Consider the following 26,288-nt stretch of genomic DNA (forward strand, 5'->3'; position numbering starts at 1 on the left):
TTATTTCAACGTAATAATGACTAATTAATCACTCGCAGATAATAACTAATATAAATAGAAGCATGATTCCGAAATCTACAAATTTTCATTACGTCAGTGTACACATATGATAATAATCATACAGCCCTGTGTATGCCAGCAACCAATGTAGTCAACACACTTGCTCAGGCTACAGTGATGTAGGTACACAGACGATGTCTACCGCTTGCAATTGACGCGTTTCATCTCGTTCTTTGCCTTTAAGTGAACGAATATGGATTAATCAGTGATTTATTTGTGTATATCTCATATTAGACTACACTTGCAAATACGATTAAACAGTGAGAAAAAAAGTATTTAGATAAATAAGATGCCTAAAAGGTGAGAGAGAAAAGAAAAGCAGAGAATAGATGCACTGAAGTTGTGTGTGCATTTGAATGTTCACTGTGTGATGCGACGACGGAAAGAAAGGGAGAAAAAAGGAAGAAAGAGATAGAATAAAACACTGGGTGAGAGTGCGAGGGGAAGGGGCTTAAAAGATGGCCGTCCTGAAACATATGACAAAGAACGGCGGGCAACCGCCGCAGCGGAAAAGAATTATCACGGAATGTGTTTCACGGTATCGTTGATCCTCGTCCTCGCGTAGAGGTGTGGTGATATTTCGAGTAAAAGGGATCGTGGCTATAAAAGTCAGTGATCCTGTTAGCAAAGGAGCCATGACTACGTGTAAAGAATGGGCTCGATCGCATCGGTGTTGCAGTGGCATTGCTCGGAGTGCGCTCTGATAAATCCAACGGAGAGCACGCGATGCGCCAGGTGCGGCCTTACTCGGCTTAGGAGTGATGAGAAAGCAAATCTCAGGCTCGGCCTGAGCTTGGATCGCAAAGTTCCCGAAGAAAAAGAGGAGGAGGAAAAGCAAAGAGACGACGAGGAAGGTGACTCTTCCTCGGTCTCTGTTCCGCCAACACCTCCGCCGAAACTTCGTTTGGAGAAGCCAGCAACGGGCGATACGCGTCCGGCAACTTATCAATACGTCAAAACCGATCTCATACATCGGTGAGAAAATTGTTAACTCATCTCTGCTCTGTCCGCAACCCCCTCCCCTTCCCTACCCCCATCTTCGATTTCTCGCGTGTTTGTATACAGTCTACCGAACTCTCCGCAAAATCTTGTCGACTTCTCCTCAAATGTAATACTTATCAGTTCGTATCAGTGCGATCATTTTGGTGTAATATCTCGTTTTTTGAGCAAAGGTATTTTCATAGTATGAGCTTTCCTCTACCTCTCACTGAACAAGTTTAATTTGTGCCAAGGATTTCACACAATGCACAGAACAACGGTTTGTAAGGGGAATATAATACAAATGTTTATTTGTTGCATGTTCGCATAAACGTAGATATGACAAGTTACTATTGCATCTACGAATACAGGCTTTCGCATTCACTATTGATACAATATACTTAGAATAATATCAAAGTTAGCATATATTTTTTCATAGTTGTTATCCTTTTTTTTATGTTTGGGTAGATTTTTTTTCATATCTAGGAAATAATTAAATATATAGTTTCATTATAAAAATGTTATATATTCTTTGACTCTTTCCTCTTCCTTAATTTTATTACGTTATCATATATGCCAATGGTTGTTGTCCGTTTAGTAATTGTTTATTATTTTTCATATCGATTTTTAGCTCAGAGGGGAATTTAATTCTACTCGATAATCATATAAAGAAATCTCACCATGATTCGTGGAATGGAAAGTCTTGTAAAAAAGAGCCAGTTAAAAGATCTTCTTCTCTACCTTCCTTAATAACACAATGGACTTGCGTTCGTTGTTTGTTAGACAACAGCTGCAGTTCTGGTATAATTTGCGTAGCTTGTGATGCAAATTCTTCTATAGTTGAAACTGACAAAAGGCAGATTGGAGCACGTAAACGCAAAAAATTAAATTCACGTAAAACAAGTCGTCTCAAAGCTGCATCCGAACTTCTGGCCAATATTTTAGATGATGTCAATGCAACAAGTTCTTCTACAAGCGATGCAAGAATTATCAATAAGGGTATAAATTATTTAATTTATTTTTTAATACTGTTTTAATACTATTTTGAACAAGATTGTGGTACAAATATTATATAGCTTATCTGTATTCTATAGATATGGCACAACTAACAAGTATAAGTCGTAGTGAAAGGAGACAAGATAGAGAAGACTGGACCTTGCCACCAATAGAAACTATGGAGTCCACTACACTTTCCTACGCAAATACCACTGATACCTCTCAACGTTCACCAAAAAGACATAGTCCTTCAATTTATGAACGAGTCAAATCTAAAGTTAGTCGCTCTTTATCTAATGGATCTGTTGTACATAAATTATCTGAACATGCAATTCAAAGACCAACAAGTTTAGTAGTCTCAGAATCTCAACAGGATGATGCTCTCTGGAGTTGTGATAATTGTACTCTTGATAATGCTCCTGGCCTAGAACAATGCGAGGCATGTGAAGCCCCTAGAAGTCCTGCTCCTTGCAGTGGAGTAGTTATCAGTGTACCTGCCTGGGAACCACGTGCTCTATCTTCTGCAGGTCCATTGTCTTATAGACGATCTTTTTCTGATGTCGAATCCGTTACAAATGTATCTCGAAAGAAAAAGATCGTCAATCGTAGAAGTCTCAATGAGGATGAACCACCTGCAGTACCACCACATTCTGTTGGTTTTAGTACAAGACCAAAATATTCTTACATTGGAATTACCGACCCTGATATACCGCCGCCATTGCCAAAAAAACAAAATAATAAATTAGGTCTTGTACCCACAAAAGCACATAGCGAAGCAACTAGTCCTGTCGGTGATGTACCGAATGTAAGCTCGTTAAAACGTATGTGGACTTGTCGGAAATGTTCTTACGCGTATAATCCTTTATGGTCAACTGGTTGCGATATATGTGGATCTTCTCGATCACCGCCTTCGTTAATGCAACCTAGTCTAATAACCGTCACAAAAGATGAAACGAGTTGTTCGATGCATTCACAATCCCCAATTGTAGTATCCAGAGATAGTGTAAGATACATTCCACAGAAAACTGCTACATTGGCTACAGCAGAATCTGATCTAGATGATCAAGTTGATCCACCTTCCCCCGTGTGGACTTGTAAAAAATGTACATTATTAAATGCCGCTTCGAGAACAACTTGTGAAGCGTGCGGTGGTTCAAAGCTTAAAAGTATCATGCATTTAGAAGACGCTACGTTACGAAAAGGAGAAAGCTGGGTGTGCCCATCGTGTACATTAAGGAATCCGCTATCAGCACAAACTTGTAATGCTTGTAAGACTTTAGCAGATTTTCTAGATGTACCAAAGGATAGCAGATTTTTTGGATCAAGAAGTCCGAGTCCAAGACTTTGTTCAACCCCTATAAATTCAAAAGTTGTTACTCCAAGACATAGAAATTCTGTAAGAAGGAATGGTTCTTCAATTGGAGATAAAAGACATTCAAGAATTAGAGATTCCACTCATGGTCAAGTACGATTCTCTTATAGCTGTTTTATATATATTTATTAGTAAAATATTCAAATATATATATTATCCATATATTTTCCTATTGGCTTTCATTTTCTATATAAATTTATTATATATGAAACATTTCAATGTTTCCAGTGGCAGTGTAAACTGTGCACATATGAAAATAAGAGTACAAACGGAATTTGTGAAATGTGCCAAATCTCAAAAAATTTATCTCAACTACCAGGTGAAAGGCCTAGAATTATTGAATCTGGCATAAGTACACTTACAATGCAACGGCAAGAAAGCGTGGTTATGGAGAATTTAAGACAAATTGAGGAAAGAGAAGCATTGGAGAAATGGGAGCGAATTGTTCGCTATTGCAAAGAGGTATATTGATCATAAATTATATCATATGAACAAGGACGATTTTTTACGATCAAAGAAAACAGTTTAGAAAAAATATTGAAATTAATTTGTCTTTATATATGTAAATTACATTTGAAAAACATAATTATACTTTTTCTTTTTTGCATTACATATTTTTTCACATCAATTGATTTTTATTTTCCCTATTTATATTAATTTCTTATTTTTGTATTATAATACTAATGAGAAAACAAGAAGAAAATAAATGTTTTAGTGAATATTTTTAGTCTATGAAATATAAAATGCATAAAGTTCAAATCTAAATAGTTTATAATTCGTTTAAATAAATTGAAAATATTTTCGACTAGTATATTTTAAATGCAAGATTTCCAATAGTAACTAATTTACTTATTTTATAGACAAATGAACCTTTTGTCGATGACTCATTCCCACCAGCTCCAAAATCTCTATATTACAATCCAGCTGAAACAAAGGATAATCATGTTGTTCAATGGAGAAGGCCTCATCAAATTAATGTTGATTCTACAGTTGATTCCAAACTGCCTTGGGCTGTTTTTAGGAAACCCTTACCTTCTGATATCTCACAAGGTGTATTAGGAAACTGTTGGTTACTTTCAGCTTTAGCTGTTTTAGCTGAAAGTGATGAGCTTGTAAAGAGAGTCTTAGTAATGAGGGAAACCTGCCCAGAAGGAGCTTATCAAGTAAGATTATGTAAAGATGGAAAATGGACCACAGTACTTGTTGATGACTTGCTACCCTGTGATAAAAGAGGCCATCTTGTATATTCTCAGGTTTATATCTTAACATTATAAGTGAAAAGTTATTACTTTTTTCTCTTCATTCATAATTTTGATAAAATACATTGTAGGCAAAAAGAAAACAACTTTGGGTGCCATTAATTGAAAAAGCAGTGGCTAAAATTCATGGTTGCTATGAAGCTTTAGTATCTGGACGTGCAATAGAAGGTCTAGCAACACTTACAGGTGCCCCTTGTGAGAGTGTGCCTTTACAACCATCTGCTTTGCCAAGTGAAGATGAACTTGATAAGGATTTAATATGGGCACAACTTTTATCTTCAAGGCAAGCTATGTTTTTAATGGGTGCTAGTTGTGGAGGTGGTAATATGAAAGTTGATGAGGAAGAATATCAACGTAAAGGTTTAAGGCCAAGGTAGAAAAAGTTCGGCAAGAGTTAAAAATTTTAAGTATATTTATTCAGTATGCTATAAAAAACTTATTGTATTTTTTCTAGGCACGCTTATTCTGTTCTCGATGTACGGGATGTACAGGTAAAAAAATACACGTATTTATAGATACATGATTAAAAACTTACAAATACTTTGAGTAATATATTTGATAGGGAATACGATTATTGAGATTACGTAATCCATGGGGTCACTATAGTTGGAAGGGTGATTGGTCTGATGATAGTCCTATTTGGACACCACAATTGCGGGAAATGCTCATGCCACATGGTGCTTCTGACGGTGTTTTCTGGATTTCTTTTGACGATGTATTGAAATATTTTGATTGTATTGATATTTGTAAAACTAGAGTTGGGTGGAGTGAAGTTAGATTACGTGGGACACTTCCACCTTTATCATCTCTCAGACATTTATCATGTGTACTTTTAACGGTACTAGAACCTACTGAAACAGAATTTACTTTATTTCAAGAAGGGCAAAGGTAAATTTTATTATCCCATTTTATATGCATTTGTATAATTATATCAAATATAAGGACAGGAATATAAGGATAAATATGGTCTATTATACTTACATATATATTTAGGAATTCTGAAAAATCACAACGTTCTCAGTTGGACTTGTGCGTAGTTGTTTTTCGTACACGTTCACCAGCAGCACCAGAAGTGGGGAGATTAGTAGAACATAGTAAGCGACAAGTACGTGGATTCGTTGGATGTCACAAAATGTTAGAGAGGGATTTGTATATTGTTGTATGTTTGGCCTTTAATCATTGGCACACAGGAATGGAAGATACTTCCAGTTACCCTGAGTACGTTCTTGCCATTCATAGTTCAAAGAGATTATTAGTTGAGCAAATTTCCCCACCAGCGTTTGTCTTAGCTGATGCTATAATAAGTTTAACTCTAGCAAAAGGACAGAGACATGAAGTAAGAATATTTCTGTAACTTGCAACTTCAATTTCAAAACTGTTCGTGTATCTCTAAAACCCAGTATTTTGTAAAATATTTATATGTAGGGAAGAGAGGGAATGACTGCTTATTACTTAACTAAAGGTTGGGCTGGACTTGTAGTAATGGTAGAAAATCGTCATGTAAATAAATGGATTCATGTAAAATGTGACTGCCATGAAAGCTATAACGTTGTGTCCACAAGAGGACAACTCAGAACTGCCGATAGTGTTCCCCCGCTACACAGGTAAAATGGATCTTTTATATGTGCTCCTGAAATCAACATTTATGACAGATCATTCGATAAATTTTTTTATTGTAGACAAGTCATCATAGTTTTAACACAATTGGAAGGTAGTGGAGGTTTTTCGATAGCACATCGACTTACGCACAGACTAGCTAACAGTGGAAACTTGCATGACTGGGGTCCGCCAGATACTCAACATTGTCCTCAAATTGATACTCAAGTCGAAGGTTTACATAGTCCTCGTTTAATCACGTGAACAAATGAGTGATTAATAACAAATAGGACAATGTTTAAATGTATCTCGTTTGTCGAGTAAGAGATTTATTATGTACTCGTGATATCCAGAAATTTACCAAAGCAAGCTAGAAAGATTTTGGTACAGAAGAAATAGTACTGAAACTATAATACATTCTGTGCTTTCTAGCTATTCATGTTGTATGAAAATTTTTAGCATTACGACAAGCTCACTATTGGATATACTACAATAATTAACAATTAATATACAATGATTCTCTCTCTCTCTGAGATCAGTGGTTAGAAATATTTTTTTTTAATTAGGTAGAAATCATTCGTTGTATCAATGAAAATGAATATACTTTAAAACTTGCGTGCAAATTAAGCATTTCTACGGGAACCATTGATCCATAAAGAAGACTTAAGGGAAATTAAATATTTATGGAAGAACAAATTAAACACATTGCTTGTTATATAAAAAAAAAATTATTTTCTCAACGTAACATATAAGCACCATAAAAAGTAACAAAGCGTAAAAGTTATACAATAATAATATATGAAGTGAAATAAATAACAGCCATTGATAATGAAAAACATATACACTCTTTTTGGAATTGCTTAGAGTATGGTATAACTATGGGTCGAAATTTTTTCAATTTTTGCATCTCACAAGTCGATCCTATTTTCGGATACACAAGCCGTATTCAGAACTCACATTTAAAAGTACATGTATTGTATATTGTGTATGACAGCTGATGTTACTGGCCGTTTAAGTGAGGGTTTTCGAATATTGGTCACATCGTAAAACTTTTATCTCATCTGAACTTTTGTTGTTTCCATCTTGTAACTGGATGGAGTGCTTGTGCTAAAAATGGACGTAGCGCATAGCTACAGAACCAAAAATCTCTCTGAAAGTTTTACAGTATAGTGACGCGTTCACTGCCATTTTGTGCAATGTACGTTTAACTTTATTGTTGTTAAAAATTTTTGTAGCGAATTATTACCAAAATTATTATCACTGATTGTTGTATGTATATTTTATGTTCATTTAACTTATAATACATATCTTGAACTTTATACATACACAAGCGTGGCAGTTAACGAGTTAGTCAATTTTATAAGTCTTGTACATTTTGTAATCATGACATCAGAATAGCCGTCTACGAGGCGCAATCATTTATAAATTTTTTTTACATAAATAGATTTGTGTTTTATTTTTATACATATACATATATGTTTTATCTATAAACGAAACAAATATGTATTGGATAATGAAATATATGAATCATTTTTTTCCAATTTGCAAAAACGTATTTAGCAAATTATAATCTCACGTAAAAAGGAAGTTACAATTTAATAAAACATTCCCTTTTTTTAAAGAGAAAGATTGCTAAATTGAAAAGTATATGTATGTTACAAGTATATCTCCTTTCGAATAGCATGAAATAATTCAAAAAATTGTTATTGAAATTATTGCATTAACATATGATTAATTTAATGTTAAAACTGTATACAAAAGAGTGAAACTATAAGTTTTGATTCTTATTAATGTTGTACCAACCAATAATTTTAAATATGTCCATTATATGTATTAAATGCGATGTATGTTGGCACTCTTTTTAATTCTTTCTCATGCATATTATGCAGGACGTTAATAAAAATCGAGAACATTTTTTTTTTCAAATATTAATTATATGCGTGTAAACCATGAAAAAGTTTGTATAATCTTGTATCTAAAGCTGTTGAGTACCCGAAATATTCGAATATTCGAAATCTGAATTGAATTAATTGATTCGAATATTCGATTAGTTGAGTACTTCGAATAGTTCGACAAAATTCACGTTCATTGTTTCAATCGAGATCTTTTAAATATTGTAATTGTTTAAATCTATTTTAACGAATTTAATTTGTACACTATTTAAATCTATTAAAGAATACCGAATTTTCTTGAACTACTCGAATAAGCAAATTGATTTCGATATGTATTTTTTAAGTATTAGAACAGCTGTATTTGTATTTATGAGTTGAAAACTCGCGATCTCTTTATGCGATATGTTCTAAGGAAACAAATTTTTTCTTCATGTATGCGTAAATGGCATTCATATTTAAAGGACATCTAATTAAAGATAGCTGTGAAAATAACTCGTTTATATATATATATATGTACACACACATATATATACATAAACAAATTATTTTTTAAATTAAATTAAAAATTAATGTGTATTATTTTAATCAATGTATTAATTTAAGTAATGTATCTAATATTTATTAATATTCTCTATAAAGCATAATTAAAAAGATAAGCACTTGCAGATACAAGTTTATATGAATTTTCTTTCATACTTATTTGTATGAAAGTTAAAAAATATTTTCGATCTTTACCGATATACTGTGTATTATATAAACTAGCAAACATCCAGTTTTATATGGAAAGCTCAGTGCTTTGGCTTTAACATTAAACTGCCATGTTCCATGTCCTTAAGGAATGATGAAATTGGCACTGAAATGTTCTTTTGATGGCAGTTGGATCTGATTGACAATTTGTCTAATATTTTCTATACATATTGAATGTGGTAATGTGACAATATCTCATGCTGTGATCAGCTCTAATGACGTTTTTTGTCAGTTAAGAAATGTCCTCATAAATGAAAAGGCAGCATTATAAATATTATTTCAATGATAGTACAAAATATTTATTATATATGCATTTGCTTAATTCAAATGCAAGAAAAGAAACAAGTTATGCACATAAGCATTATGAGACTTATTGGCAATAACTTTCTTAATTACATCAGTTATATATATTTTTTTAAATAAAACATTCCTTACATTTATTTACATTCTCCCATTATCCATTTAAAAACTCTGATTACTTGCATTAATACATTTACTTCTGTGTTCTATATATTCTGTTTCTAATATATTTGATTCCTGTTGGTATAAAATTTAACTTTTAATATTGTTAATTGAGTTCCGCTTGAGGCATTGCTTTCTCTTTGAAGCGATAAAAGGAAATTATTTTTATTCAATGGCTTCAAACAAACGGATCTAACTGTTGAGTGTGGCCTAATAATTTTAATATAGGAACTGTTTCTGCTTTATTTAAACTAAATCGTATTTAAAGATATCAAAACCCCTTTCATTCACTTTGTGATAATATTAAAGCAATCATTTATTAAAAGAAACCCTTCAAAGCGAAAAAGAAATGTTTTTTTATTAATATAAATCAGTTTTCTTAAGTTTAAACAGTGATTAAAATTTATGTAAGTGTTAGACGCAATGAAAAGAATTATTCTCATAAATAAACTATACTATTTGCACTAGTTTCTGTACAAATGGCCTTAATTTACAGACAAAAACATTTAAGATAAAATGGAGACCTATATTTATGCATTTTCTTAAAAAATATAAAACAGGTAGCAGGTAACTTGTATTGTTCTAGTAATTTTAATTTGAATCAACAGATTCGACTGCTATGCTCTAAATGGTAATTTAAAGCATCAATTAAATTGCACCATTGTTCAAAACCTTAGGATAAGTCCCATCGGTGCATGTACACAAATGCAAAAACAACAATGCTAAAGCAGATGATATAATTAGATATAACGCCTAATTCCTCTCTTTTCTTCTGTTTCTTCTTCTTTTATTTTTGAAGCATAACTTGCATCTGCATAACATTAAATTAAAAGAATTTAAGGTAATCCTTAGTGCCATACCAAAGCATAACAGAAAAACCTGTAAACAAATATTTAATCAATAATGATTTATAGAGGCCCATTCCGTTGTCACAATGATATTATAGTACTTTTTCTCAAAGAAAAAAATATTCTATTTTAAATATTGTGTGTGTGTGTGCGTGTGCATGTGCGTGTGTATAATTGCCGAGAAAGAATTATAAATATTTCCATTTTAGAATATGACTACTGTGGCTTCGACGATACTATCAGAATAATGGATATAACGTATATTTAATGTTTGGATTTTGATTGTTAAAACTTTAGAAAAGTTTCGAAAGCACGAAGTGACATTATTCTGAAAGCAACGTTCGTAGTTGATTATGCACAACGCTACGGCGAATGAACAAGTGTGTTTGGTATTTTAGAAAACTGTCTTTGTGGATTTGAGCGTTTTAAAAAAGAATTCAATTTGTATATAAAATGAATTATTTATTATAATTAAGGGATGGGTGAAGCTGATTAATTTATACACTGCTTGTGGTACACGTAAGTTGTTTTGCATATGCTTACACAATTTTGTTGAGACAGCGCTTAAACCGATTAAAAAGTAAGAAATAGAAAGTTATATATAGCAAAATTAGTAATATATCGGAGTCAAAGAAATGCCGGTGATGTGCGAAGCATAAATATTTGTTCTTTTTGTCTTTTTGCAATAAGCTTTCAGAAATTTAAAGCCATTTATTAAATCTTACGCTATCATTAAAAAATCAATTGTGTGACATTAAAGACAATGAATAATTTTGCCGATCTTTTGTAAATTCTCAAATAACATTTATCGTTTGTTTCAGCACGGCGTTAGTACTATTTATATAAATGGAGCAAAAGACGTAGGGTAATCGCACGCCATCGCAAAATATCTAGGAATATATTCTTAATATGCAAAGAAAATTAAAAAAAAAAAAAATACTACGGTATCTCATTGTATTTGTAATTACAGAGTATAATATTGCGGTGTCATTTTACAATTATTAAGTAACTCGTACTCTGTACGAAACTGCGTACCGGGTGTATTCTAAACTGTATACAAGCGTTATAAATGTGATTTTCTTTTTTCTTCGTTTTAAATGAGACTGAAATATTTACACGTTCAAGAGAAATATTAATGCAAACAATATCTAAAAATTATTAAATTATTAAAGGAAAAGGAAAGATTAAGTAATTCCTGAAAATATTAAAAAAAAAAAAAAAAAAACAAAGTTTATTGATAGAAAGAAACTGTTTTTAGACGCGTTCTTTTAGTCTACGCGACTGTGATCATTTTAGAAACGCCCATGTACGAACCCGAACCAGCAATCAACTTTGTGATAGTCTGTGTACCGATTTGGCAAACTTTGTTGAATTGATCCCATTTCCTATAGATGGAATGTATAATTATTAGAACTTTGTCGCGTACATACAAAAAAAAAACATTTACTACTTTATGAAATGATAAAGACATTGTATTGTCCCTTGATTTATATAATATAGTAGTATAGGTACATTTAATAATAAATCGGAATATTATCTAGAAATTAATCGTCATTCAGTCTCAAGTCAAATTAATAACGATTAAAGTGAATTTTTCAATCTTCTTTGTATTCTTTTAATTATTTAATATTATCCACATGCTTCTTTATTTTTCTATTTATTTTTCAACCATTTGTTTATAATGAATACCTTTATATTTGAATCTTATTTCCAATCACGAATATTTTTAATATTTCATAGAAATACACATCCTACAAAGGTATACATAACATAGTACATACATTTCGAAAATGAATTACACATATTCAAGTTTAAAACGTGCATCTTTACGTTATAGATGGCGCTCTTCAATTATTCTCGCCAGTTAGTCAGTTGAAGACAGTCTAACGCGTTCAGTGCTAATTGTTAATATTTGAAATACAAGACATTGTGTGTCATTTAGTGGCGTTTATTTGTCTTATTATTTATTGCATGCCACAACTATGTCAACGTTTACTTTTGGAACACCTACAACTTCGAGCAACACAAGTTTTGGATTTGGACAAAAGTAAATACACAATTTTACATTTCGTATCCTTAACTTAAATTAAATTAATTAACCTCACATTATGAAATTGAAACATAGGGATTTATATTTAAAATTCACATACTGAAATATTGATAATTTATTGTGTTCTAGACCTGCAACAGGTTTTAATGTAACTAGTACACCTTTTGGTTCAAGTACTTCAGCACCAACATTAACCTTTGGAAGTCCATCCACACCGGCAACAACAACTGGGCTTAATTTTGGATTTAATAGTACACCTGCAACTGCTGCACAGACACAATCAACTGGTTTACTTTTAGGATCAAATACAACTAGTACAACTACTGCGAGCAGTTTATTTCCAGCTCCAACTACGTCTGCGCCATTATTTGGTGGACTTTCTTTTGGCACACCAGCAACAACTTCTACGTTGACATTTGGTGCTCCATCTGCTACAGCTACAACTGGAAATGTTACCTTTGGTGCACCTACTACGACAAGTATGTGATAGTTGAAGATGTAATTTAATATTATTAATAATCAAAATATTATCTCTAATATTTTGTATTTACAGCATCACTTTTTGGTAGTGGTAATTTATTAGGATCAAAATTAGCTACTAGTGGTACTACAACTACCACAAGCACTACCAATAAAGGACTAGGGGGATTAGATATATCATCAAGTAATAAAGGATTTTCACAAACAAATACTAATCCAGCTGCTGCTAAAGAAAATATTTGGCCACCAGAATTATTACAGACAATAGAGAAATTCAAGTAATTATTATATAGTAGAACTATTATATTAGAACTGTATAAAATTTATTAATTTAATATATGTTCTTAATTATAGAGAGTTTGTGAAAGAACAAAAGGTATTGTCTTCAGATATAGCAAGGGGCTCTGCAAGACCATTAAATCGATGTGCGGAAGATACAGCATCATTGATGGAACTTTTAACAACATTAGCTGGATCAGTTCAACGAGATCGTTCTGCTGCTGATAAGTTGAAACAAGACACAGCAAAAGCATTACAAAGTTCTGAAGTAGCTCAAAGAACGCATGATACCCCACCAGGATTACAATATGAAAATAATACACCATTATTATTTTTTATGGAATTGGCTGATAGCTTTGAACATGATTTACTGTTATTTAGATCTCAAATTGAAACAACAGAAAAACATATACAGACAATGATGACTCCAAAGACTTTAACTCCACAAGGTAAATTTATATTAGTATTAATGTTTCTCAAAATTTTAAAATATCTTTCAATTGGTTTTTAGAATTGACGATGGCTATGAGTAAACTTCACGAGTCTCTTGTTGCTGTTGCTGGTAAATTGCAAGGCGTACATTCGAAAGTACAACAACAAAAGGAACAGTATTTAAACTTTAGAAAATACGTTTTAAAAGATAATACAAACGTTTTTGAAGATATTAAACCAGATGGAAAAATATCTCGAAGTAGTATTGGAAAAATTACGAGTGGTCCTACACCATTTGGTCCAGGTAATTGATAATTTTTAGAACTTATTGTAATATGCAAGTATTTATTTTATTTCATATAACTATTAACGTGTTATGTACTTTACTTTTATAGGAAATAAAAGTTTCCTTTCATCAACAGCACTAAATTCCAGCAGACTAGGAAGTTATGAAACACGAAATCCATTAGGTAAATGAAATTAATATATAAATTTATAATGTTAATATATTTTTTGCTGAAAACAAAGTCCCTAAAACAACGTATTTTCGTTGTTTCAACTATCCCATGAATATCTCCTACCTTCAGGTCTTGCGTGGATTTAGTATGAGGTAGATTTACTAACATTTAACGCCCTTTACTCAGTATTGTAGAATTTCACATATATGAATAGAAAGACTGTTGCAACTAATTATTCTGTAAATATGATCGATTTAAAATTTTTTATTTCTATGATTTGATTTTGATTTTGTCTTTCCAGGAAAAGAGTAAGGAATCTATTTTAGTTTATAAGGTACTATATTTTTCTTCAGTTTCTGTTTGTGTTGTGAAGTGTGGAAAGGGATGCATAGCTTTTATACTTAACATTTACTAATTATATACGAGAATATTCATTTTTAATAATAGTGAAATAAATGATATTCTGTTTTCTTCTTCTTCTTCTTAATTTGCATTTTCAAATATCACATAGTAAAGGGAGGTTGAAATCTGCGCTTGTTAAGGAATGGCTGTGTATTTTATATGTATTTTAATTGCTTCTGCTTCTTGGTGGTTTTGTAAGAATGTCCGCGTTAACTAGATTATATATTTAAAAGAATATACAACAATATATAGGGATACTGTTGAATATTAGTTTTATTAAAAGAAAGTATATAATTATGTCAATGTTGCTACTTTGTTACTTTTCAATGACATCTTAATTCATTGAAACACAGCTTTAGCTATTGTACACGTCAATTAATCTGTCTCTTAGAAATAGATGCAAAATAATTCAGTATATATGTTGTTACAGTTTGGGGAAATACAATACCAACACCATCTGCTACTAACATTACTCTAAGTTCGTCATTGAAACCACCAACAGCAAGTTTGACCTTTAATACTCCGCCAAATCTTACTACGCCTTTACCAACGAGTGAATCAAACTCGAGTTTTCAACTTCAGAAACCTCCTATTGGTAATAAAAGAGGAAAACATTAAATCGAGTTTATATTTATTCTCGTATTGTTAAGAATATTTTAACATATGATTATAAATATCCTACTTGATTTTAATATTAATATTTCGATTTAACGTTATTATTTTTTTAAAACAAGAATGTTTTATAAGAAAATAAATTGTTATTAAATTCTATAATTATAAGCATTTCATATATACAATAGTACAACTATATTTTAAGAAAATATATACTTGAAGCATTTTTGTAATTCAAAGTATATTTTACTAATTTTATAGTTAAGTATAAATTTATATAAGAAATTAAAACTGTCCGTGAAGCATTATGAAATGACATAAATTGTATATGTAAAATGCTTGTGAGCAGAACATTTGAAAAAAAATGAGTACCTAAATTAAATTGTTTTAAAAAGTTGCTAGAAATTTTTTACAGATATCTTTTATTTTTCTTTCTTTTTTAATATATTATAAATCCATACAATTTATATAGTACAAAAAGTGTTATTTTTTTTTATATTTTTCTCTTATTTTCTATCCTTTTTTCTTTATAACGTTCGAAACTTTCTTTTTATCCCGAAACATATTAGAAAAAGTTATTTGCACTAATTATCTGAAATGTATTAGTTTTTTTTTACAATATATGCAGAACAAGTATTAAAAACATATTTCTACTCATCGTTATATAGCACCAACTTCTATGATGGGAATCAACAATTTGAAGGCATGTTGAATGTAAGAACTTGCATTTGAAGCCTATTTAAAAAAAAAATGAAAATTTATTTCTTCACACATGTATACTATAATTTAATACATAATAGTATTCTCTTACCTCCATGAGAATCGTTGTTATATTAGTTTTGATAGTATGAGATTTATCTGAAGTTTCTGCAAGCTTATTTAAAACACTACAGTAAGTATTAGCTAATATTTCAATTTGATTAGACAGAATATTTGTTAACTGAACTAGTGAATCGGTTTCATTAACAGTGCTTCGATGTTCTTTGATTAAAAGTAATTCTGCAGTTTTATGAAACCTTTCTACAGAAAATGCTGTAAATTGTGCCAAAACTGAAATAGCATGTTCAAAAGTTTCTTGATCACTATGTGGTGAAGTAGTATAATTTTTAGAGTCTTGAAAAGCCTAAAATCAACATTTAACTTTGTATAATCCATTCAAGAGATAGTAGTAAACTCTCGTATTATTAGGGCAGAAATTATTTACCTCGTGTAACTTTTCATATGTAATGTTAATTCCAAGATCGCTGCAAGCTTCTTGTAATTTATATTTCAAGTCTTTCTCATCTGTTTCATCATTGTATTCATCATCATTATCTAATGCACATAATTCTTCAACTTCTTCCAACATTTTTTCAACAGAATTTAATTCATTTGTATCTAAGCTATTCAAATGCTGTTGTATTTTAATATTACTTTGTTTCGATAACATTTCTAATGCTTCTATATGAACAAGTCCTTGATAATCATCAAAGAGACTTTCAAAATGTACTTTTCTCATTTTCTGTCTTTCTTCCATTGTTCTTTCTGTGCTATCTGCTTTTTCTTTAGCTTCTCGTAGAATCTGAGATAAATTAGGCTTATCTGTTTCATTTATAAAGAAGGTCCTCTTTTTCTTTAAGCCTGGATCACCTTCTTGTAGAACTTCCATTGTCTTTTTACCAATGGCTTCTAACGTATCTAATCCACCACTCACAACTTTGCTTCCAGTTGATTCAACCAGTTTTGTTATTGATGATACACTTGATATAAGATTTCCAAACCCGAAAGAAGATTGTTCTTTGGTCTGTTCCTCTTTACCATCTGGAAATTAACTGGAAGTTAACTAAAATAAAAATATAACAGTTTTATAATTTAGCCGTAATTATACCATTAAATAGTAGTAGTGGTATAGTTTATTTTCATTCTCTTGACTATAAAAGAAACTTGGTTCACAATTACATATATTTTTTCTATTGTCTTTCATTCTCACTTATTCATCTACACACAGATCCATCCACTCGCACACACAATCTTATTTTACTCTTATTTTACATATTACATATCTATTGTCTATCATCTACCTATCTATTAACTATTACATATATCTATTATATCATTAAATATATCCATCCTATATCATTTATAAATATATAATAAAAGTTACCGTTGTCTGTCTGATTTTCTTGTTCTTCATTTGTAATAGATTTAGGTTCATCAGATAAAGCCATTGATTCTTCCAAAAGAGTAAGCCCTTGTGATACATGGCTAGTTATTGTAGAAACTCCAACACTAGCTGTATTAATTAAAGAACTTACGCCCCAATTACCCCAACCCCAACTTGTGGATGAGCTACTTGTTTCTTCAGCAACTAATGATAATCTTTTTAATACTGGTTGCAATTTCTCCTCAATCAATTCCTCTGGTAATTCAATCGGATCTTCAAGTCCTTCCCAACCTTCAGATTTAAATACTTCTTTGAATGTTTTATCAGATTTCAATTCTTCTGGCATATCAGATTCTGTTATCTCATCTTCCATAGAATATTTACTAAGCACATCTTCTCCTGTCATCAGTATATCCCTTTCATTAATATGTGTATCTATGTTATCTATATCAGTCAAAAGGTTACTACTTGGCATAACCTTTGTTCCTAATTTTTTTCCACCTAATTTCTTTCCTTTGTATTGAATCTTTTCTTTTTCATTCAACTGATCTATCAACTCAGAATGTAAGTCCATATTAACATCTTTTTCAGGGAATATTTCTACTTTATTTTTTCTTAACTCTATGTTTTCATTATTACTTTCCACTTTCAAGTCTTTGTCACCAGTGTTGATCTGTGCACATTCTACTTTCTGTGAATCGATAGTTGAAATGTTTTCATCATTTTTTTCACAAGTTTCGTCAACATTGATAATTGGTTGCTCGTGCTTCTTATAATTATGTGTATCTTTAGTACTGATATCTTTATCAGCTCTTGTTTCATTAGTTGACGTATCCATTGTCGGCCAATATTTTTCTTTACTTTTACCGAAATTTACATTTGTATACGGTTGTCGAGGCACATATTCCGTATCGTCATCAGATTCCGAATCTATCGTGTTTGGTAAATTCCACTGTTGCATTTGAGAACTTTTTGTTGGTATATCATGGTTCATCTCCTCGTCAGCGCTTTCAAAGTCATCGCTCTCAGATGTTGCCATATTAACTTTGTACAAAACACTAAATTACTTCTTATTTATTAGAAACAATTTACGAATTATGTTCGAATGTCGATACGATCGGTTTATGTTACAATTGCACATTCAGTTTCTCGTAACGTGTAGAAAATTTGGGTTAAAAATGTCGCCACGTTCAGGAAACCTCCATACGTTCACATATCCGCACTATCCACCACGTATATACATACATAATTATACACATGTCACGTGTCTTGCCGAGGCAGTAAGAATTCACACACTTCATCAAATTTATAGTAAATGTATAGATTAAAAAAGTCGTGCATGCGAGAATTATTCTAAATTTTAAACCACTGGATTTCAATGCGACATGGATATAATTTCTTTTACTAAAGTGACATGAGCTTTACGTAGAAATTTTGCAAATCGAATGTATATTTTTAAATAGAATCAAATATTTATTTTCAGATTAAAAAGAATGAAGGAGATTATGCTAAAAACATATATTTTCACATTGTGGACAAAAATGTATTTATTATCAAAATAATAAAGAAAAAAACAAATGTTAATACTTATACAGAACAGTAAAAATGTGACATGAGAAATATTTGGATTGAGGCTAATAAGTTAATTTCAAGCAAAATGATAGGAGTGAATAACGATAAATGACGCAAGTAGAAGACTAAATTACTCGATCGAATATCGATAACATTTGGAAGCCACGCATCAAGCGAAATAACAGCGCGGAGAAAAAAAAAAGAAAGAAGAAGCAATACATGCGAATACCACAGTGGCTTATGAGACATTCTCGAAGGGGCAGCAACGGATTACCATCAGTTTATTCATTCGTCCCGGATGTTCAACGGTCTTGAGTGCACCTGCGTTTCCATGAGAGTCGTACGGTGGTGCCGCCGATGCAACATAACGGAAAATATGCGAAACTGTGGAAAGGGCATCGCGTTCGTCTGTTCCCGTCGTCGTTCGTGCACAGCGGTCAGAGACACGAGAGCTTTCGGCCTAGTAGTGGGAGACGATTCGAGAGAAAGAGAGAGAAAGAAGGAGAATACCAAAGGCTGGGAGGGGATTACGTTCGGTTCTCATCGGTGTACGCGTTGAGGCGAAGAGGAAGAGAGAGTGAGTGAGAAGCATTGCCAAGCGCACACGGTATGAACGTCCAGTGGCATGTTTCAAACACTCAACATGCTTGTAGTTGGCGCGAGGTTGTAGTATCGTACGAAACGAAAGAGTAGTTTGCGCGTATTCTTGCCACTTGAAACAACGGACTTGACAGAGTGTAGAATCTTCGCCGAGGCCATGTTCAATTCGATCCATGAACGGAGCAAAAGTGTCTTGCGGTAACCGTAACAGTGTTCCTGGCAGTTTCGTTCCGTGTAAGTAAAAAGACGGAATGAAATAAAACGCGTGGGGGAGAAACGCGAGGCGAATTCTGACATTCCTCGAAGGGAACGTCGCGTTGATTCCGCGCTGTCTTTCGCGGACGACGAGCACGAAGTTTAGTGAGAGAAAGAAAAGGGAGCACACGGTGAAATGTACTCGATAGTACCGGCATTAGCGTGCACTTCTTAAAGCGGGTCGCAGACGCAGATGCTGCCCCGTCTCTGCTCCGAGAAACTCGTCGTCGTTCCTGCTGCTCCAAAATGAGAACGACGTGGTTGTTACGCGTTTGAACAATTCGCCAATTTTCTTCGGAAATTTCATCAATGAAACGTGCATCTGAACGACGTTAGCCGGAGAAGTGTTCTCTGTTCGATTACCGGCCCGATTTCCCGAATATTTTTTTAAGTGTTCCTGCTTTTCCCGATGGTGTAAAACAAATGATAAAATCGTGTAAGAACAGTAAGTAGGAATTAAAGGATGGTGTAAAAAGAACATCGCACGTGATACGTGGTAAAACCAAGGGCCTGATAAACAAAAGGATAAGAGTGCAAATAAAAGTGAACGACAGAGTGAGACGGCAAAGGAAGGGTGAAAGTGGTTTTTCATATTTTTTCTCTGCCAAATTCGGTTTACGGTTGGTGATGTGAAGAAAGCAAATCTAAAGGCTGTGTGCTATCTGGTATATTTCATTCGTCGATATATTGCAAAGTGACGAGTGCGGGATTAAAAGAAATATAAGTGTTACGATAATGTAACGGGCATTTATACTGGCGATCTTGTACAAATGTAGGACCACAGTACCGTCTCAAGGCAAGATACCAACAGTGGACTTTTCTTCGACGGCCAGCTATGTTAACGGTGGAATTCCGCTCGAGAGGAATCTGAAGGCGGGGACTCTGACGTCACTCCGCTCATGATAATGAGGTATTCATGATGGCGGAGTAGCGCGCGAGGGAGAAAGAGAGAGCGAGAACGTGTGTGTACATTATATATACTACATGAAATCTACATATATGTATACATATGCACGTGATGTTTCTATCTTTCTCTCTCACACTCTTTTCCTTCCCTATTTCTTTTTCCCTCGCTTCTTTTTTTTCTCTTTCCTTTCGACAGAGTATGTATACGTGCGCGTATATAGAGATGTATGTATGTGTGTATGTATACACGCGCACGTGTGTGCATTCAGTGGCATGCAACACATCCTTTCTATCTCCATTCCACTGTATATCGGTGTGTATTACTATTGCGTGCCTTCTCTTTACCAACTCGAATGTTCCCTCTTTGTCTCTCTTACATCGACTGTCTTTCTTTCTCTTTCATCAATACAGCGTGTATGTGGCACGGGGAGTGTGTGCTCGCGCGCACAGATATGTGCCTGTCGACTGGTCGGTGATAGAGAGTTTTGGATGGATTTAGAGCGCAGTGAAATATGCCAAGGAGACGGAATGGGGAGATACCGCTTCCGGAAGGGTGGGACGTCGCGCAAGACTTTGATGGAAAAGTGTATTTCATCGATCACAACACAAGAAAAACAACGTGGATCGATCCTAGAGACAGGTACGCCATTTTCTATGTATATGTTTGTATGCACGCGTACACGTGCTAAAACAGCGAGTATATATGAAATTGCGTGCGATCTCTATGCGCGAACCTTATTTCATTTAAAGATCGCATTCGATTTTTTCCTCTTTCTTTCCGTGAATTTATGGACACGGATGAACGAGACGTTTTGTACTTATTTGTGATAATAAACGTGTGTGTGTATAGTGAGCAGATTCGTCATAGACACATACACACAAGCGGGAACGCGAAATATTTCTGACGTTACATTGCCCTCGTGTGAGCGCCCCTTAAGCTTCCCGAGCGTGTGTATCTACTACGTGTATGCGTATATTCATACACCGAGGACTCGCCGCGCCCGCATTCCAGTCGCCAGGGCCGCCGCGCTGTCGATGAAAAACTCGAGAAATCTGGTGACCACGGTCGCACGCGAAAATAAAACTACTATTCATTTGAACTTTCTGATAGAAAAGTCACAATTTCACTGCGTTTTAACCAGTCGCAATTGTTGCCTGTAGAAACGTCGAGTTTTTTTATCTCAAATCTGATACATATTAACCATTTTGTTTTCTCTTATTTTATTATTACTTAAATGTTATACACTAATATTTATTTATATATATATATATATATATATATTTATTCATTTTCTATAGTGAAGATAAAATCAATAAGTTTAGGTATTCATCAATTATTACGCTTTTAATATGTTTCAACTACATATGAATATGTGCCGTTCATAATCTATAAATTAAACACTGAAGAATTTACAAATACGCATAAATTACAAATGCTAATTTTTTAGATTAGAATAAGTTAATGATCAAATATTAACAATCACTTGATACAACACTGTATGTGAATAGTAATAATAATAATCTACATAGTTAGATTAATTTTCAAGTGAAGTAATTTTTCAAAAGCAGAAATTATTACCCATTCGACTCAGAAATGTTCAGTATCTGCATTCTTAATGCGTGAAATCGTACAGAATATTTTTTCTGATTCGCCAAAAGATCAAACGAAGCAAGTGCTAGTCTCGCGATGGATCCAGTGAATGGCGCTCGTTATCGAGCAAAAGACTAAAATCTCGTTATAAAACTGGCTTACATGGACACCGTGTTCCACGTGTCCACGTTGCCTAGATTAATGTGTATACGCGTACCCGTGGAACGTGGTGTAAGTGAACCATCTTACGGGGCTAACCGGTATATAACGTACATGCAACTGACCGGTACCTAAAAATAGACCTTGGTACAAGGGTATTACTCTTCCGATTTTGATGTCGCCATTAAGACATCGATCTCGTTACATGCAGTCCTTTCGTTCGATTTTCCTTTCTTGTTTCGAGAAAAGAAACACTAATTCGCAATATATTACTCATATCATTGTATCATATATTCTGTATATATATGTAGTAGTTCACGAAAGTATTTGAACATTTTCTATAAAACACTCTTATCTAAAATGTTTTGAAATTTCATTAGCACTGTAATTAGACACTACTGTCACGATTATATTAATAAAATTTGAAATCTATCTGAAAATATACTTACTGAGAAGCTACAAGAAATCTATTGTAAGTACAGATTTTACAGATAGGATAAAAATATTTAAGCAATCGGTTATCCATTATATTAATAAGTCTCAATATTTAGCAAGATCATCATAATACGTATGATACGTTTAAAATGGTTACTTATATTATACACTAATTTTTCAGTAAGTATATGTTTGGATAAATATCCTATAACTTCTAGTTTACATTTTCAGATTTGTTTCAAATTTTATCAATATAGTTATGATAGTCTGGTTTCACTACAGTGTTAATGTTTTAATTAAAATGTTTCATACAATACGCGTATTATACTTATAAAAAGAAGTTCTACAAGTATCAAATTTTTGTTCATTTAACAAATCCAAAAGATATTGAACAATCACAAAAATTTCTGCAATGTTAATAGCTATGCGTGTATACAAAATAAAAATTGAAATATTTCAATGATATTTTGTGATATCACTGACGTATGTATAATTGATACTTGTTTTTCACTCGAGTTATCGTCCAGCAATTCGAACGCAGATTACAGTCGACCCGTGTTTGCTGCTGTTTTTGTTTGCACATTTGGCACGCGAACAACAGAGCAGAGCCCGGTGTACGGTTATTCCGTGTGCCGGCGACTTTCGCGTTCCTCGAAATCTCGAAATTTCGTTCCCCGAATCCACTAAGCTCCTCTCGCCGCCTCTCGTCATCTGTTTCTTTTTTGGAAACTCAAATCGAATTCGCACGCGTTTCGTTTCGCCCGGTTTTCCCACTGTGCGTTCCTCACGCACTGCAACGCGTGGCATCTGCTCGACATCTGTGTTTAGGAAAATTCTTTCGCTCTCACGAGCGCGCGCATGCGCGCCAATGTGCCTCCACCATTTTTTTTCTTTCTTGCATTCTTTCGGTCCGAGTTCTTATAACATCGTTTCGTAAATTTACGGTCGATACGCAACTGTTTATAGATTCATGGTTGGCTTCTTTTCGAATTCATTTTTCAAATTCGATTTCTGGATGTACGATTTTTGTTATTCGGTTCATTTGAAACATGTTGGACGTGAATTATTTCCTCGTACGTAGGCTGCAAGAATGCCCGTGAAAAGGAAAGAGAGAACGGTTGTTTCTCGGCTGCATTATGCAATTGTGACTTAAGAAAATATCGATATGCTGTCAACTTTCAAAGATAGTCATTCGTGTTGCTTCTAGATACATCTTGGTTTTCCTAAGTAATTGATCAATAAGCATGTAGTAGTTTGTCGATATTTAATCGTTTATATTCAACTATTATTCGTTGGATATTAATACACATGTAGTTTGTAAACTATCATCAAATATGAGGTTAGGATATTATGAAGAAAATTGTTTTATTTTCTGTAGACTTGAAATTATTTTTATAATTTAGCTAATGAATCTATTTTAATCTGATTATTTGATTATTTATTTTATTAATGTATATTTTTCATTCATAAACTTGCTTACGTAATCACGACAGTTATCCATTTGCTGGAAGTCAAGATAGAAATCGTACGATTTCCATCTGGTATTTCTTCATTTGTAAATCAATCAGTATTGTAACTAAATATGATGCTATTGACTATATAATTATTGTTTTAGTAAGGAAAAATGAACAACTGACTTTCAATTATGAAATTAATATTGAACAAGCGATTAAGGAAAGAAAATATTGTTTTCGGGTGCTAACATTTGTTTCGTGATTATTTAAAAATTAATTATCTGAGAATGAAGTTATCATCTTTAATAATGAATTTTTAATACGAATAGTGAAAAAATCGTATAGTGCTGTTTAAGAAAGTGAAAGTGACCTCGATCTTTTATTAAAAAAAAAAAAATGTCTTTTAGCAATCTTTTTATCTTATTATTAGTCCGTTGTCGATTTAATTCCGACCACTTTTAATTCAACGAAATTTTTTGTTAGTATTAATGGTAATAAAAATTGTTTTAGATGTATTTCGCGATTAAATTTACCTTTCTTTTTTTTTCGTATAAATAAAGCTTTAAGAAGCTATATCATATTTACACTCGCAAAGAGTAAAATCGATCTAAGTGGAATTAATTTGTGTTTATTATAATACTTTTCACTTCTGTGATTATACATAGAGGTTCTTAGTTAAGAAATGCCTCGATTAAAGAATTAATAAGCTTGTAGAGCCGCAAATGAATTATTCGTGGTTTTAATCAGGATGGGATTGAATTCGGCCAAAATATTTGCAATGTAATTTGCGAATTTTTTGGCGCGAAGGAATAACGTTAAAGGGATATACGGGCAGCGTGATATTGCGTATACATGTGCGTGACCAAAGCCATGGCACGAATTACGAGGCAGGAGTGTTCCCAAACTTGGAAATTCGAGACATTCCTAGGCCGTGACACATCCACGTACAGAGAACGAAGGCAAACGGAGATTCCTGTAAGCTGAGTACCATTATTTTCTTCTTGGAATTTTTACGCTCGAACACGTTTCAAAACGACTCGGCAACCCGACCGTCTCTCCATCAACGCAAACAGTCATTATGTCGTTAGAAATATTTTCAGCTATCATTCGCAATCACGATTTATACGCTTAACCGGCCTGTACGTGACCGATCGTGGAATATCCTCGTTGCCCATTGCAATTAAATACCTTGAATTCGAGCCTGCATATTTCCATGACCGTATGATTAACTGTGCTGGTATTCCCTATTGTAGTAAGTTTTCAACGTCGTTGGAATCTGAGATATGTGAAAAATTCCTTAGATTATTACGCAGACATTTTGAGGTTAGGTTAGGAAAGTAAAATTTTAGTTAGAAGAAGAAAACTAGTGTACAATACGCGCACAGGTTTTAATATTTATGACAAGCGTACAACATTCATCGTTCATTGTAATTGTCGTCACAATTCTTCAAATACTTTCGATAATCTCGTTATTCGTTACAATTAAATACTTTGAATTCGTTTCCTCATATTTTTATCAATCATGCGATTAATCGTGTCAGTATTATTTGGCATTCTCCATTGTAGTGGCCTTCCAACGTTGCTTAACTCTGAAAAAGATATGTGAAAGATTTATTGGACTTTTGGAGGTTAGGTTACATTAGGGAAGCAAAACCAGAGTGTAAAATACGCACACAAATTTCAATATTTATGAAAATACGCATTAATCCGTTAACTAGACCATTTCTTAGTCAGAAACTCTTCAAACCATGGACTTAAGAATCAACTACATTTATTTCTAATTAATTTTAATTATATCGTGTTCAGTTTCTACACGTGTAAATACGGCATGCAACAACTCGTAAATATTTACTAACAATATTAGTTCAGTCCTGCGAGAAAGTTCAAGTGATTGAAAATTGAATTTTTAAATACGTACACGAATTTAAAAATATATAAAATATTCCAAGCACGTTATATACTTATTTAGTACGATATCTAGCAGGCAAAGAGATTGTCTACCTAAATCCTACTTTTTTATTTATCTTTATAGAAATATGACACTCATAAATATGTGATGTCCACTTATGAATCGATCGAACGAACTTCACGCCGTGAACAGGCAAAAATGCGAAAACGCGAGCGATATCGGCGACGTGCACGCGTTCCATAATGCACAGCTAGTGCCCTTGGGTCAAAGCTTGGTAGTCGAAGAGGAACACCTACACGATTTGTATGCCCACGCATAGATGCTTGTTTGCTCGCGGTTGA

The 26,288-nt window shown here is 33.1% G+C and overlaps 4 protein-coding genes across 13 annotated transcripts in view; 3 read left to right on the plus strand and 1 right to left on the minus strand.

The window, feature by feature from the left end:
• Nucleotides 1–61: 61 nt before the first annotated feature.
• Nucleotides 62–7,731, plus strand: LOC117217124 (calpain-D-like). 2 transcript variants are annotated; one of them, XM_033464485.1, is made up of 11 exons: nucleotides 62–1,035; nucleotides 1,670–2,037; nucleotides 2,115–3,499; nucleotides 3,635–3,868; nucleotides 4,267–4,659; nucleotides 4,737–5,038; nucleotides 5,120–5,156; nucleotides 5,228–5,553; nucleotides 5,659–6,001; nucleotides 6,091–6,269; nucleotides 6,345–7,731. In XM_033464485.1, exons 1-11 carry the CDS (start codon nucleotides 713–715, stop codon nucleotides 6,523–6,525), a joined length of 4,071 nt encoding a protein of 1,356 aa, XP_033320376.1. In that variant the 5' UTR covers nucleotides 62–712; the 3' UTR covers nucleotides 6,526–7,731. The 2 variants fall into 2 exon arrangements, with proteins under 2 accessions (XP_033320376.1, XP_033320385.1); XM_033464494.1 differs by having other exon boundaries at nucleotides 63–1,035; nucleotides 2,133–3,499; nucleotides 6,345–6,525.
• A 4,356-nt stretch (nucleotides 7,732–12,087) lies between these two features.
• On the plus strand, nucleotides 12,088–14,934 carry LOC117217026 (nucleoporin p58/p45-like). Of its 6 annotated transcripts, XM_033464320.1 has the most exons (9): nucleotides 12,088–12,257; nucleotides 12,390–12,739; nucleotides 12,814–13,018; nucleotides 13,095–13,468; nucleotides 13,531–13,755; nucleotides 13,847–13,921; nucleotides 14,039–14,061; nucleotides 14,211–14,243; nucleotides 14,742–14,878. In XM_033464320.1, exons 1-7 carry the CDS (start codon nucleotides 12,193–12,195, stop codon nucleotides 14,053–14,055), a joined length of 1,311 nt encoding a protein of 436 aa, XP_033320211.1. In that variant the 5' UTR covers nucleotides 12,088–12,192; the 3' UTR covers nucleotides 14,056–14,061; nucleotides 14,211–14,243; nucleotides 14,742–14,878. The 6 variants fall into 6 exon arrangements, with proteins under 6 accessions (XP_033320211.1, XP_033320236.1, XP_033320220.1 ...); XM_033464345.1 differs by lacking the exon at nucleotides 14,039–14,061 and having other exon boundaries at nucleotides 14,742–14,934; XM_033464329.1 differs by lacking the exon at nucleotides 14,211–14,243 and having other exon boundaries at nucleotides 14,742–14,874.
• Nucleotides 14,935–15,529: 595 nt separating this feature from the next.
• On the minus strand, nucleotides 15,530–18,997 carry LOC117217018 (protein FAM114A2). The gene is made up of 5 exons (XM_033464290.1): nucleotides 18,913–18,997; nucleotides 17,067–18,110; nucleotides 16,128–16,723; nucleotides 15,735–16,046; nucleotides 15,530–15,658 (listed from the first exon to the last, which is right to left on the minus strand). Exons 2-5 carry the CDS (start codon nucleotides 18,103–18,105, stop codon nucleotides 15,584–15,586), a joined length of 2,022 nt encoding a protein of 673 aa, XP_033320181.1. The 5' UTR covers nucleotides 18,106–18,110; nucleotides 18,913–18,997; the 3' UTR covers nucleotides 15,530–15,583.
• Nucleotides 18,998–19,186: 189 nt separating this feature from the next.
• The window catches only part of LOC117216990 (protein kibra), a 42,694-nt gene continuing 35,592 nt past the window's right edge, over nucleotides 19,187–26,288 (plus strand). Inside the window, exons 1-2 of one of the 4 annotated variants that reach the window (XM_033464240.1) lie at nucleotides 19,189–20,403; nucleotides 20,899–21,039. In XM_033464240.1, coding sequence (XP_033320131.1) covers nucleotides 20,912–21,039 — 128 coding nt within the window. In that variant the 5' untranslated portion in view covers nucleotides 19,189–20,403; nucleotides 20,899–20,911. Of the gene's footprint in view, nucleotides 20,456–20,810; nucleotides 21,040–26,288 lie in introns of all 4 variants that reach the window. The other 3 variants (XM_033464231.1, XM_033464222.1, XM_033464259.1) reach the window with 3 other exon arrangements.

The sequence above is a fragment of the Bombus bifarius genome, unplaced genomic scaffold (genome assembly GCF_011952205.1).
Source record: "Bombus bifarius isolate JDL3187 unplaced genomic scaffold, Bbif_JDL3187 scf7180000007966, whole genome shotgun sequence".
In the NCBI taxonomy this organism is placed as follows: Eukaryota; Metazoa; Arthropoda; class Insecta; order Hymenoptera; family Apidae; genus Bombus; species Bombus bifarius.